Here is a 15,178-nt window from a genome sequence, read left to right on the forward strand (position 1 = left end):
CGCACCCACAAAGAAGGACCTCCCCCTGGGGGCCGCCAGACGGCATTCTCTGACCGGTGGCACCCTGAGGAGGCCCTCTCATGATGTCACCATTTTCTGTTTATGGATTGACTAATGTCTTCTGTAACCACTTAAATTCAGTTACCAATCTGAAGTCAGGCTTGAGCCTGGGGGCATGAAGGTCATGTAACTATTACCTTGCATAGCCATTCAAAGCTGAATTATATATAATTTGCATTGTATATTTTACAATATTTTTTTTCTAAATGATAATTCAGTGATTCCTGATATTAAGGCAAGTTGTTTGAATAAAATACACGCATCTTAAAAGGGGAAAAGAAGAACAGTAGCACAATAGTCACCTTTACTATGCTGTGAATTCATAGCAATTTTTATTTATATATTACAAAAATATTTTGACAAAATAATGTTAGAAAGCATCTTTTTTATCATTAATCTCATAACAATTACAAAACATGAGAGAATGAGAAAAAAAATCACACCAATATTGTTTTTGTCATTCTTAGGTGTAAGAGCTGAAAGCTGATTTTTTTTAAAGGTGGATTTTGATGTTGTAATAAAACATTGGGGACACAGCAGAGCTTAATATGCTAAAATAGTTTAGAAAATTTGAAAAGAACTTACAACAGTGAAAACAATCACATTGATTATACAAAAGGAAATAATAATGAGTCAAAATTTGCTATCTGAACAGTTGAAAAAAATTAAGGATAAAATTTAGACACTTGTGCAAAGAATATTTATAATGCACTTGATTTGTCTTATTCAAAATCACAATTTTTAAGATAGTTTTCCAGAAAGGCACTTAACAAAAGGCAGTAGAAATAATTTAAATATGTATATGGCTGTTTTACTTTGGTATTTTAAGATGTAAAAAGGAAGAAAAAACATCCAAGTAGAGCATTATTTTATTTTACTATAAGAGACTCTTTCATATTAGGGCTGTTTATGAAACTTTAGCCCATGTGCCTTAGGTTTGAATTTAAAATCAACAGCAACTCAAGACAAGCAATACAACACATACTCATTAAAAATAATTATCAGCAATTATCATCTGTTCAAGGAACAGATCAATTTACTCTACTTGTGCAACACACACTGAACCTCACACTAGGAGAGGGGGCGGGGAAGGGAGAGATCTTATTTTTTCCGTTGAATTTTTTTTCCAAATATTTGATTTAAGTTAGCTAAATAAATCTTGGCAAGATGGGGACAAAGAGGTACCTAAACCACTCTTTATTTTTTTTAATGCAAGTGTAATTATCTAATTTATAAGAGATATTTGTAAGTAATTTCTTTATAGCATTCCTTTCCAACCTGGTTCCATAATTGCTTACTGAAAGGTCAACACATGTGGAATTAGAGAAGTCTGATTTATAATCTCGCAATCCAATATGTATTTTCTGAAAATAAGAAATGGCTTAAATCTAGTTGGGTTTTGGTTCAGTTGAGGTCAAAATGTTTTTTTATTCTAATCTCACCCACATTTTGGAGATGACAACTCCCTCTCCCTCCTGATGTTTTAAAATAATTAAATTGGTATCATTTAATTTTCCCAGAAAATTTTATACTTGCTACTGTTTGGTGGATCCCAAGATTCTATTAAAAACAAACAAATAAAGAAAACCCAAGCATGATTCCCTTCACTGATTGATTGATGTAGTTGCTTGAAGAAATCAAAAGTTCTTCATTAAATTCTTCTGCCTGTCATTGGTACCATCTTCCAACTTCCAATGGAAAACAGATTCCTAGGAGTAAGTCCCACTAAATTAATTAGCTTACTTTTCAGTTCAGATTTAGAATTTGTGTCTGTGTGGGTGGGTGAGACAGAGAGACTTTGTGTTTATAAGCATGTGAAAGAACAAAACTAGGAATAAAATTTTCAAAAGCATGCTTTCAATAAGCAGACCAAAATACCTCAAGAATGTTTGGAAAATGGATCTTTGTCAACAAATTATCACAGATCTTTCATAAGGTAAAACAGAATGCTGAATTCTGTGTCAGCTATGTCCAAAATTTTCACAAGAGTAAACCCCTCTCTTTAACATTTTGCTTTATGTCCTGGAGAAAACAACACAAACAACCATCTGCTTGCTCATTTCAGAGCAGGATGAATATTGCTTTTTAAAAAATGAATGGATCATGTTTTTGTCTTTTCTGAAAACATACGAAGTCATGGGAAACAGGAATAATTTAAATTATTTTAATATACTTGAAAAATATTATTTCTAAGCATTCAGAAGAGTCAGGTTTTCTTGTTTTTCCTGATACTGTTCTTATATTTTCAGAATATAAACATCCCAGTTTTATTGTGGATTAGGGAATGGAGTTTTAATTAACTAAAAAGTTCTTTTAAGATACAATTTCTCAGATAATCAAAATTGTATATCAGCATCCCAAAGCATACTGTTTTAAACCCTATCTACTGTATGTCAATTCTTTGTTCAAAATTGTAGTTTATTGTACAGTTGGCTATAGTTTAGATAAACAAGAATGACCTGGAAGATTAAGTCATGTAGTATAAAGTATTATTTTCTGGGTGGAAAATAATACAGCTGACAATCTTGATTTGGGAATTCTAGTGTTTTTTTTTAATTGAAGTATTGCTACATCTTCCTACCTTGGCAAATTCATATTTTTAAGACACATTATTGTTGCATGAATTATAACTGAATCAAAGAATAATGTGGAAAAATTATCTATACTATCAGTTCTAACACTGACAATTATAATGAAGGATTAAAAAAGGAGAGGAATAGATTTGTTTCCCACCACCTACACCTGCTTCAGTGATATATTACAGAATGGGCATGAAAAATTTGAAATACTTAAGGTTACCCCAGATTGTCTTGGCAGGTTTGTCATCCTGCAGTACACTTTTCACACAGGCACTAGATTCTATGCCAAATTGTTTTCATAGCGATAGGAAGTCAGTATCACCAAAAGGGACAGAATCACATTTGGGGGGGGGGGGGCTTTTTTGTGTTTCAGGGTGAGAGAATGGTAGGAGCGATAGGGGTCTGGCAGGCCTCTGACAAGCAAGTTGCTTAAATTCAGCTGCAGAATGGCCAAGCTTTAGCAGCATAGTTTTAGACCTTTGGAGATTTGGGGCGATGGAAATGGAGGTCCTTTGGGGAACTTTCTGCTCCCATTCCGATCCTTAATTTTGAAATCAGTCTATTCTAAATCCGCAATTTTACAAACAAGTATCAGGATGGCCATCAGACAGGATGTCTGATTTTGAATAATATATGAATCAGTATTACTTTTTTCCATGCATTATTAGTAGACTGCTTAAACTCTATGTTGATCAACATATGAAATGATTTGCCTGACTACTGACTACTATCCTTTGGAACTATGCATTACAACTTTATTGATCATTCTTGCAACTACCAATGAATGAAATGTTTGCTGTATTGGGAACCATGCTGTTCACAAGGTCTGCTAAGGAATGTAACATCCACACAAACAAGTCTTCTTCAACTTAGGGATCTGTGGAAATTTTCTTTGGGAATCTTTGCAGGATCAAAAGGGGGGTAATAATGAAGAAATGATCAGGCTACTTTAAAAGAAGTAAATTTATAAAATGATGCAGAATTACTATAAATTTTGAATTGCACCCTAATCCTTCAAGCCTTAGGTAGTTCACATGTTTAAGCAGAGAATAAGAGTAAACCATAATTTGTAAATTTGAATGTAAAAGGAAAATATACTTTGGAGTACTAAAAACAGTGGCAAGAACTAATTGAACTGGAATTTGCAAAAGGTGACAGAGGAAAGAGAAAATAAATTATCACTAGCCTTATTATTTATTTGTTTCTCTGAATAATCACAGTTTCTATTTTAGTTTTAAAGAAAAAAACATGTTTCTAGCTGTGCTAGCTGCATAGGAAAGATTTAAAAACTGGAAAAGGAAAACATGGGAAAAAAGAAAGACAATTTTCATATAATTATTTCTTAGATGAAACATCTTTTACATTTGAAGATAACATAAAATATATCTGTAGAATAAAAGAAGCATGTCTATTAGTAATTATTGCCCGTAATTATCTTAAGGCAATTAGTTAAACTATTCTGTCTCATCCAGAAGCATGTGAAAATAATTTAGCTTCTTTCTACTGACCCAGAAAATAGTAGAGTATGAAAGTTCCTTGGCTTCAAACTACAACAGGTAATAGACAGTAATAGGTAATTTAAACAATCCATGAAACCATAACCCTGGAACCTCTGTGCTGGAATACCCACAGCATTATGCTGTTTTATCAGTTGAATGATGGCATTAATGTTTTGCAAGGGTAAAATGCCAGTTCAATAAATACATTACTTTTTCTTTATACATATACATATACATATACATATACATATACATATACATATACATATACATATACATATACATATACATATACATATACATATACATACATACATACATATATATATATATATATATATACTGTATATATATATACTGTATATATATATATACTGTATATATATATATATATATATATACTGTATATATACTGTATATATACTGTATATATACTGTATATATACTGTATATATACTGTATATATATGAAACACATATATTTTACACACCCCATAGCAGTATGGGAAATAAAAGATCCTTCTACAAAAAGAAGATGTTAAGTTAATGTACAAAATAAAGCTTTAGTGTTTAAAAAAACCCATCTGGGCAAGAAAGTCTTATACCAGTTAGTAGTGCTAGCACTTCTTTGCTTGAAAGGCCCAGATAAAGCAAGGAATTGAGAAGATATATTATCAGATGAATGTTATCTGCTTTCCTTTGTTTGATATTGCACTTCAAAGACCTTCTTTTGTCAGGAAGGATTCAGTAGATCCAAAAGAACGGAAGCCATTGCTGCGAGGACAGAGACAATGAAAGGTGATGCTATGGTGCTTTCAAGGGCACAACTTTTGAGATGATAGTGGAATACAAGGTCTGGGTGTGGCTGTTGGTCCACCTGGTTTGAGAACCAAATCGATGGGTTGACAGAGATGAGTCCATTTGTTATTCTCATATCAGAAGGCATGGTGGTTGTGCTAGAAAAGAACACGTGAAGAAAATATTATTCATTTAACTCTATTCATATGAGTTGGGAAAGGTAGCTAATATTTCAGATATTCATCACATTTTGATAAAAACTGATACAAATAAATAAAGAGTCTTATTTTTGAAGAAAAGTAATTACCTTTTCCCTCACAGTTGCCACGGGAAAGGGGCCATATAAGAAATAGCATTTTTTATGTTTAAGATAGAAATAAACAATACGTTCTGCTATGGTAATGGAAAAAGTCATCCTTTAGCTGAACTCAACTCCTGCTGACTGAGATAGTTTTCTGGCAACAGTGGGCAAGGTTCTTCTTCCAGCAGGTTTTTCTGCCTACCTGATGTTATCTACAGATCTGGTTTTGCTAGTGGTTCAAATCAAGTCCATCTATGTTCTAATCAGGTTCAATGTTGCCTAGTTGTTTTTGAGACCAATGAAACTCTGCTAGATGTTGCCTTCTGCCTGGCATGAAATAATCTTCCTTTTGCACTTCATTTGCAATAATGGTGGGGTATTTTTTAATTCCATAAATAAACTCTAACAATCGTTAATAGCAGTTGCTGTATCTCGGTAGTGTTTACTTGAATAATAGTCCCTTCCCCTCAACAAATACTACAAGAGGGATACGGAAAAGATTTGAACAATGCATTTGGGAAGAACTTCAGAGTAAAAAGATGAATTAAGAAACAAGATAGGTCATAAAAGAAATAAAACATAGCAAAAGGCTTAGTTTTCTCTTTTGCAAATTCACCTGAAAATTATATAGTTACGGTTAGGATATTGACTACTTGGCATTTCCAATGGAAAGTGGATTGGTTTTAGATTTTGCCCAAGAAAACACCAAGTTTTTCTTAACATAGCTTTTCAAATTTCTGGTGGTATCTAAAACTATCATGTGGGGTCACTAACATTATTATTTTTGAGATAGATGAACAGGACCCCATACCTTTCAATAGACGACAGGCAGGTCTGCCTGTTTAAGGTTTGTTCTTATTTAAATAACATTCTTTGCTGTGATTCCTCCCCCTCCCCCGTTAGCTAGATTATGAAAATGAAAATACCATATATTTAAAAGATAGTCTCTACTGAGAAAAACTGGTGCTTAGATTTACTGTTTCAGACAACTGCAGAGGGGTGAATGCCTTGAAAAATCTAATAACCTTTGAAGCATATGCTTGGAATGATTATTCCATCTCCAATCTAATGAATTAAAGATGTGAGAAGTTTTTTTAAAAAATTGGCAACACGAATTTCATCCTTATTAAAAACAGTCTGTCAGGAAATGATAGATCATTCTTTGTAATAAAAAGCAAAACAATTCTGAAGTTGCTACAACTGCTCAGGGTGATGTGGCTGAAAAATATGGTTTTTCATGAAATGCGTGTGTGGTCCTCAGACAATGTATAACAACATTAACTCTCCCTTTTGCCCTTTTTTCCACCTCCCAAAAATGCTTTGATTCTTTTTGTAACATTTTGGGAACATGTCTTCATAATACCATTTGCTATGACTTATCACCACAGTCGATCCAGTGTCTTCTGAAAAATCAACCCCATTTTTCATCCAAGTCTCTGCTTTGAGAGTAGACTCTTTTTGTATGTATCATTTATTCCGTCAATTTTTCTCAGCTAGCCAAGGCAGAAGGAATTCTGGATAGGCACAAAGTCTGGATAGTTAAGACTGTCATGAAAAAAGTCTACATCCCTAACTGCATTCCCTAATTGACTGACATCTCTGAGAGGCACCAGACTGAGCAAGTCTCATCCCTAAGCAGACACAAAATCTATTTTACCATGAAGTTATTTAAGGCTAGTTAATTAATACGAAGCTAAACAACTATTTGGAAACAAAAATTGAAATAAACTCCAGATTCTGCTATTGTAACAGGAGTTCTGTTCATTGATCTCTTACCTTTCTCTTATGTGGCAGTTAAGGAGTATTCACCTGTCTTAGTTGTACATATTCTATATTACGGTATTATCTTTTTGCAACAGCATCACACTTTAGGTAAAAAGCAAATTTGATAAAAAGCCAATTTTTCAAGAGCACATTCCCTTCTTGTTCGTTGCTCAGAAGTGTTTAAATGGGGACAGACCTTGAAGAAACAATGTATTATTCTCCTCTTAGATTATTAGGAAGTAACATTCCAAATAATCTAAGAGTTCACCTCAACAACAAATCTTATAACCACTTTTGGTGCAGTTGAAGGTTCCTATTCTTAGGGCTAACCCCACCCTTTACCATTTGACAGAATAACAGAAAGTAGGAAGTAGGAAGTGGGTTCATTGATCAGATAAGCAGACAGCCTTTATTTCTGGAAAAAGGGGCACTGAACATTTTGAACCTGCAGGGTCAAGTGGATTAATTGATTGGTCAGGTGAAAAAGAAGATAGAGCTTCCACATATTTACTAGCTGTACAAAAGAGCTAATTTTATTACATGTAAACTATACAACAATTACTGAAACAAACATTATCTGCACACTTAATTGTTGGGGGCAATTAAGCTGACTTTGTAATAATGCCGCTTGGGGGGGGGGCAAAAGCCCTAATAAGCAGGCATATACATAGAATGAAGGCTACTGCTAAGCTTGTAAGCCGCCCTGAGTCTTCGGAGAAGGGCAGGATATAAATGGAATTAAAATAAAAAAAATAAATAAAATAAAATATGAAGAACAATTACACAGCAGAGAATTCCGAAAGAATGAAAACCTTTTTAGTAGCCATTACAGGTAATAAACTTCAATAAAATTGCTTTGTTGATGTTGCTGTATCTGCTAGAAAAATAGGATTCCTGCAGCTTTTCCCTACAAACACAACTAGGTGTTCAACAAAAAAGGTAAGAGATTTATATATTGTTTTATGGAACATCTAGGATAGGGTCCCCAACCCCCGGTCCCCGTGGCATGCCAGCAACCAGTCTGCACAAAGAAGCAAAGCCCCATCCGTGGGATGCAGTCAGCACACAAAACCATGCGTCTTCCGGTCCGTGGAAAAAAACCTCTCTCCATAAAACCGGTCCCTGGTGCCCAAAAGGTGGGTAACCCCGATCTAGGAAATGGAACTTGAAAATATGGGGAATATAAATGGAGTGATTTCTATTTATAAATTAAATGATCCATCAAAATTTCTGGTAACAAGTGGTCTTCTGCGGCTTACTTGTCACCTACTGTTTTTCATCAGCACTGTTAAACATGCATATGGATCTTATATAGAGAGAGACTACCTTCTTTGGGGGAACTCAAGAAACATAGAACAACCATAGAATAAAGATGCTGTTTGCCAGCATCGAAGAAGATTAGATGTCCCTAAACATTTGCACAACTTAGGACATTTTGCAGGCAAACATAATCAACAGCTCATAGAAGAGAAGGAAAAGATGTATTTGTGTAGATTTGCTCAATTTACTTAAGTCTGCAACAAAGATTAATGAAAAGGTGCTATGTTGACCTATCTCAGGAAAAGAAATCTTGTTTCACTGTAAAAACTAACAATTACAGCAAAACCTTCACCAATTAGTACTGCCGCCACCACCACCCAAAAAATGTTATTCAAAATGAAGAAGGCAGAAAACCTGCAGAAGAGAGAAACCCGTATCTTACTAGCAACTTGATTTCAAACCGTATGAAACTACAGTGTGGGTGAGTCCTGTCACCTGCCATATGCATTCATTTATTTGCATTTCAAAACTACAGTAAGAAATGCATTGCTGCAGTAGGTTGGGCAAACAGCTTAGGAGGGACCAGAAAAATTGATCAAGATTACACAGGCCAAATGGAAGTGTCATCAGCTTGGGCTTTGTTCTTTATTTTATTTATTCTTTATTTTGTCTAACAAAACCCATAGCAGGCAGTTGTGGTCCTGAACATTTTGAGAACCCTTAAGTTATACAGATCAAAATTTATTTTTTTAAATGCTGACTTATTACCCAGATCTAACTGAAATGATATCCATTTAATTCATTGGAAGAGTTTTTTTACACACATTCATTTAGAAAATGCTCTAATAGTAGGAAAGGTGGAAGGAAAGGAAAGAGGACAACCAATAGCAAGGTGGATAGGCTGAGTTATAGTGGTGATGAGTGTACCACTGAAGGACCACGTTAGGGACAGATTGTTGTGGAGAACTTTAATCTGTGTGGTCACTAAGATTTGATGGCACACAATCACTCATTCAATCACTTAATCATGCAACTTATTTCACATTAGCTGCATATCCAGTTGCCATACTTGCAAGACACTCGATAGCCCCAGAGGATGAAGCATTGTAGTGAAATATGTGAAGCATATACTTTGGCCACCTAATGAGAAGGAAGGACTCACTGGAGAAGAGCCTAATGCTGGGAAAGATCGAGGGCAATAGAAGAAGGGGACGACAGAGAATGAGGTGGCTGGATGGAGTCACTGAAGCAGTAGGCGTGAGCTTAAATGGACTCCAGAAGATGGTAGAAGACAGGAAGGCCTGGAGGAATGTTGTCCATAGGGTCGCGATGGGTCGGACACGACTTCGCAGCTAACAACAACAACAATGTGAAGCAGTTCTCCATGTCTTGAAAGAATATAGGTCCCATTCTTTTAATCATCTTTTCTTCTTGTTGGAAGAGACAAGATGCAATATTCTGAAGCATCATGCTTTAAACCCTGTAAAAACCCTACTACCGAAATTCAAACATATGTTGCAACTCACTGTATCTATTTCACACAATGATGAGTTCTGTATTGCTTTTCTTTTCCCCATAGTATACTGATTTCCTTTCTGGAAAATGTGAATCAGTTTTAAATTAATTATGTTTAAACTATAAGGCTACTAATATGTAAACAGATCAGAGCCCTCCTCCCACAATTATACATGACTTTGGGAACATGTAAAAAGAGTATCTGGGGATAAAGCACTTTTTGGATTCAAAGTCATAAATAAATTATTGGGATAGTAAACAAAAGGAATGAAGTTATCAAAGTATTGCTGGGTAGGCCAGGCTTTTAGTATGCAATATTAATAGAGAAAGGATAGAGAAAGGCTTTCATGAAGGTCACTTTACGACATCTGAATGTATCCTCATTTTTCCAATTCCTAGACATTGATAGGAATCTTTCCTAACCGAATAACCAATATTTTAAAGCAAGAAGTGTAGGATGATTCAGAATTGGAACAAAAACTAAAGTCAGACTGAGCAAATTGCTTACTCTGGAGACAAAATAATGGGGGGGGGGAGAAATCTACTGGCATGATTTTTACTGAAATTTTACTGAGACCTCACAATTCAAACATATTTGTTTACAAGGTTTAAGTAATATATTTATTTAGAAGTTTTAATTAATATATTTGGCATGCCTTGACTATTAATGTAAGGCAAAAAATCTTAAGTAAAAGCTTTCCACGGAAAGAGAGATTTAGACCAGGGCTTTTCAACCTTTTCACTCATTGTACCATTTTTAGGAGTACCACCAGTCGCCTAGCAAGGTGTCAAAAACTTGATGATCAAAAAAAAGTTAAAAAGTGATGAAGTACAGGTAGTCCTCGACTTACAACAGTTCGCTTAGTGATTGTTCGAAGTTACAATGGCACTGAAAAAAGTGCCCCCCAAGCCACCTGCCTGCCCACCCAGCGGCACTCTTCCTCCTGTCCAAGGTTTTCATTGTTGTGAGCATTTCTGTTGAGGATTAGCAGCGGGGGTGGGGTGGGGGTGTTTGGTTTTTATTTTCCCCCCCCTGCTGGGTGGTTATAGCCGGTTTTGGTCACTTCACATGACCCTGGGACACTGTGATTGTCATAACTATGAATCAGTTGCCAAGCATCTGAATGTAAATCTCAAGACCCTGGAGATGCTGCAACATTTCAGTTGATTGGCGCTTCCTCTGGGCTCAGCAGAAGCGCCAGGATCAGTGCTGTTTTCCAGCTGAAGCCTGGTGCTGATCCTGGCGCTTCCACTGAGCCCTGACAGCCCTGCAGCTCCAGCCGTCTCTCGCTCAAGCTTGTGTGGTGCTGCCACCGGTTCAGCTCATTTCCCTACCCCTCTACCACTTTTCTAGGATGGTCACATACCACCTGCCAGGTGCCAATGTACCACAGGTGGTACCCGTACCACTGGTTGAAAAGCCCTGATTAAGACATTGTCAGTTTATGCTCTTGCATTATTTACCTGCATGTTTTATCTACATTCACCATATCTATGAGGAAACTGTCAGGGCCTCCAAGAGCAGATGCTGGATCACTTGCCCAGGTGCAGCCTCGTGAGCCTGGGTAGGATTGTGCTAATACAACTGAAATGTAGAAATGATCCTTTTCCAGTAGTTGAAACTACTGATAGATCATAGTTGAACTCCAGCAAATTTCCATGACATTTTGCCATGGAACACATATATGTACATACAATTTATAAAGTACTCATAAGATTACATAATGAAACTTGGTTATGGTGAGCGTGTTTTTCCTAATTCCTCTTCTGCTCACATCATTGTATTTTTAAAAAATGCATTCGTGTTGGAATATATGAGCCATACCTCTCCTAGGGCTTTCAGGTAATGGAGAATCAGTCTCATCTGTTCATTTGGATTCCATTACATATGATCTGGGCCTTCTTGAGCAATTTTGAAACAGGGATCCACATCAGTAGTACAATTTCCTACTGACTTCCATTCCTTTGGGAAGGCACAATCTATTTTAAAGGCCAAAAATGCCCCTTTGCCAAAGTTATAGGCATCTCAAGTGATGTGCCATCTTTTTTCATGATGTCACCATGTCACTGTGGGCTCTGGATTCCCGAAATATAAGGAAAATGTTTGCAAACCCTCGACAGAATAAAAATGTCCATGCCCCTCTCTGAAGCCCTTGTTCTAAAGGTGGGAAGCAAACTAAGACAAGCACACCCCATTTTGAAACTGAAGCTGCACTTTTTCCACCTTGTACTTGTTTCAGGTTATGGTATATCTTGCACAATTACACTATGAGAACTGAGAAATTTATGGAGCATATATATTGAGCTGAAATGTTCAAGAGATGAGTAAGTTTCAATACGACATCTAAAATTTCTGGCATATCATTGGACAATCATATCCCAAAATACTCTGAAGCCCAATCTTTGTGCCTAGTCCTGTGTAGTCATTCATTCTGTACAGGTGAGGGCTCAAAGGGTATTTGGAAAAGGAAACAGGCAAGTTTCAGCGTCTCTCTGTTCCCAACAGCTCTGAAGTCCTTTGTTTATTGAGCATAAAGAACTGAAGGGCTGATAAATAAGCATGATTAGATGAAATATTGAATCAACTTGGTATGACCAAAAATGCTGATGAGACATTGCTCCTGAAAACAGGGAAGTTTGCAAGTATGGAAGACTAGTATTAATCAGGTCTTGCCATTTACACACTAATGTGTATAACTTAAACTTGATGCAGAACCAGGACAGATTTTTGTATACACCTCCCCGTGCCTCTTTGATAGAAACCTCACGCTTCATGGCTTTTGGGGGGGAGGGAAGCGTGAGTACACAAAAACAGCACAGTTCATGAGTTCACAGTAGCAAAATTCACCTTCAGGATCAACTTAGTATACTTAAATATTCATTTAACAGACAGTTCTGCTTTGTATCACTGCACTGTCTGAAAAGGAAGGTCAAAATGTCTGAAATTCTAGCACAATTGATAAGAGCTACTATTTGTGGCTACAATTAACGCAGTTTATTGCAGTTGCCTTTAATCACTCCTTGTACATGTATTACAGCTCTCTCTCTCCCCCCCATATGTGTGTGTACATAAATGTTTAGGCTGAAAGAACTGCCAAAGCACTTTGATTGTTAGTAATGATTTTGTTTTCCTTTGGTATTGAGTATCTATTGTTCACATACTACAAAAAATGTCATTTTTGCATTCTTTTCCTTTCAAGTGGAGAGCACACATGCTGGGATTGAAAGAAAACTTTGCTCTTGAGACTTAAGAAATAGGAGTACAAAAATTAAAGCCTTCAGCTTTATAGGAAGATGGGGACAGAGATTAATTTTTATTTACCTGTCCATATAAACTGAGTTACAATTGAGAGTTCTTGTGCTCTGTTTATTGTCTTGTCTTCTTTTCCCTGATCTTACACATACAGAAACAAAGGAATGGTTGAGACTCTAAAAACAATTTATATTTGCAGAGTTTCTTTCACATTTTATATCCTTGTCATAAATTAAGGAGATTAACTTGCAAGGGTTTTCAATGTGGGCCTAAGAAGTCTTGTCCTTTCAGAGTAGCATGAATGACAGGGTTATTGGAAATAAGCACATGATACTTACCCTTCTTCTATCCGAACCCAGAGATCGTTGAATTGCCTTTGGCGGTGGATTTTATATTGTTTCTTGTGCCAGTTTTTCTGCCGTCCAAATTCTTCTAGCTGGCTGATGCTATCTGGTAACAGGAGGTGTGGAGGAAGGCTATCTTCTTCACTGGCATGAGGAGGTGCTGATGATGAAGACAACTGAACATGCTCAATGACAAAGGGAGCAGCTGTTGCAGAGGAAGGGTGATATCTGCTTGCCTTGGAACTGCAAAATAAGTAGATTCATCAAGAAGTGATGTGTGAAATAGGACACAGAAATTCAGATATTAAACATAACCTCTGCTTTTCTGAGTTCTCTTAAACTTTGACCACTTAGCTTTATTGCATCAAATAATGCACTTATACCATGCACTGTCCTCCTTATTGTACCTGTAATCCACATAGATACATATTAATTCAAAGTTTAAGAAACCACAAAAGAGGTAGTACATCCATCTAAGGAAATGTAGACAGATAAGGATGCTTGAAATGTTTATGTACAGTGGCTATGATAAAGGGGAAAAAGTCACATTTGAAGACTCTGTTGGTTGGTCTTCTGCATGTTCCCTCAAGGAGTAAGGCTTTCATTCATCAAGACTTCCATCCTAGCACAATATGGTATCTCCTAAATTGCTTTTTGAGATTAAAAAACATACTTAAGCATACAGGTACTCTTTTATTTACAACCCTTCATTTAGTGACCATTCGAACTTACAATGGCACTCAAAAAACTGACAACCATTCCTTGCACTTATGACTTTGACAGCATCCATACGAGCATGTGATCAAAATTTGGGCACTTGGCAACCACCTTGGATTTAGAACACTTGTAGCATCCTGGATTCACATGATCACTATTTGTGACCTTCCCAGCCAGCTTCTGAGAAGCAAAGTCAATAGGGGAAGTCAGATTCACTTAACGACCACAGGATTCACTTAACTGAAGTGATTCACTTAAGAACTATTAAAACAACTCATAAAATTGGACACCATTCACTTAATAACCACCACTTAAAAATGAAAATTCTGGTCTCAACTGTAGTCATAACTTGAGGTCTACCAGTAATGAGTTCTTTCCCCACTTATATCCAAATATCCACAGTATAAGCATATAAGAATTGTATTTATACAATAAATAACAAACTCAAGATACTACTTAGGAGTTATTATCTTCCATAGATGCTGGGCCAGTTCCCTGAAATTACTGTCCATTGAAATACGAATATCATTTTTATATTGATAGCAAGATTTCTTTCTCTCTTTTTTAAAGAGGGCATTTTATATGGATTACACTGAGGAATTATTTTTATTGTCATAAACTCACACTTCCAAGTGTTATTTTGAGACTATATACATAGGAATTTAGTTTCAACATAATTTGACACAAATTGTAAATAGTATGGGCTCCTTAGTACTCTTTCATCTCTGCTTCAAAGTGTTTTCTTTCAGTAGATATGTTTTGTCTTGTTTTTGAAAATATTCATTTACTGACAAGAGACCTTGGATGGCAGCTTTATAAATATATCCCGAGCTGCGTTACCTTATTAGAGATATTTCTGCACCAAGCAGCAACATTATATGAAAAATTGACAGCAAATGTAAAGCAGCCACTTAATCCATAATGTATCAACCTATAAATTTAACAGTTATTTTGCACTTTTGTGCTCTGATCCTGGCAATATTCAGGAACAAGTAAAAATTAAGTGCATTGGATATATTGTAGTAATGACATGGCAAGGCAGCTTCTACACAAAATACAACATTCTTGGACATGAGTAGTTCTGCCTCT

The 15,178-nt window shown here is 36.0% G+C and overlaps 1 protein-coding gene across 1 annotated transcript in view; it reads right to left on the reverse strand.

The window, feature by feature from the left end:
• Positions 1–4,870: 4,870 nt before the first annotated feature.
• Positions 4,871–15,178, reverse strand: part of TRABD2B (TraB domain containing 2B) — a gene marked incomplete at both ends in the record, with an annotated part of 242,464 nt that continues 232,156 nt past the window's right edge. The window contains 2 exons of the mRNA XM_081322461.1: positions 4,871–5,093; positions 13,367–13,615. Coding sequence (XP_081178587.1) covers positions 4,871–5,093; positions 13,367–13,615 — 472 coding nt within the window. The remainder of the gene's footprint in view (positions 5,094–13,366; positions 13,616–15,178) is intronic.

Source organism: Vipera berus, assembly GCF_964194415.1.
Source record: "Vipera berus genome assembly, chromosome: 3".
Lineage (NCBI taxonomy): Eukaryota > Metazoa > Chordata > Lepidosauria > Squamata > Viperidae > Vipera > Vipera berus.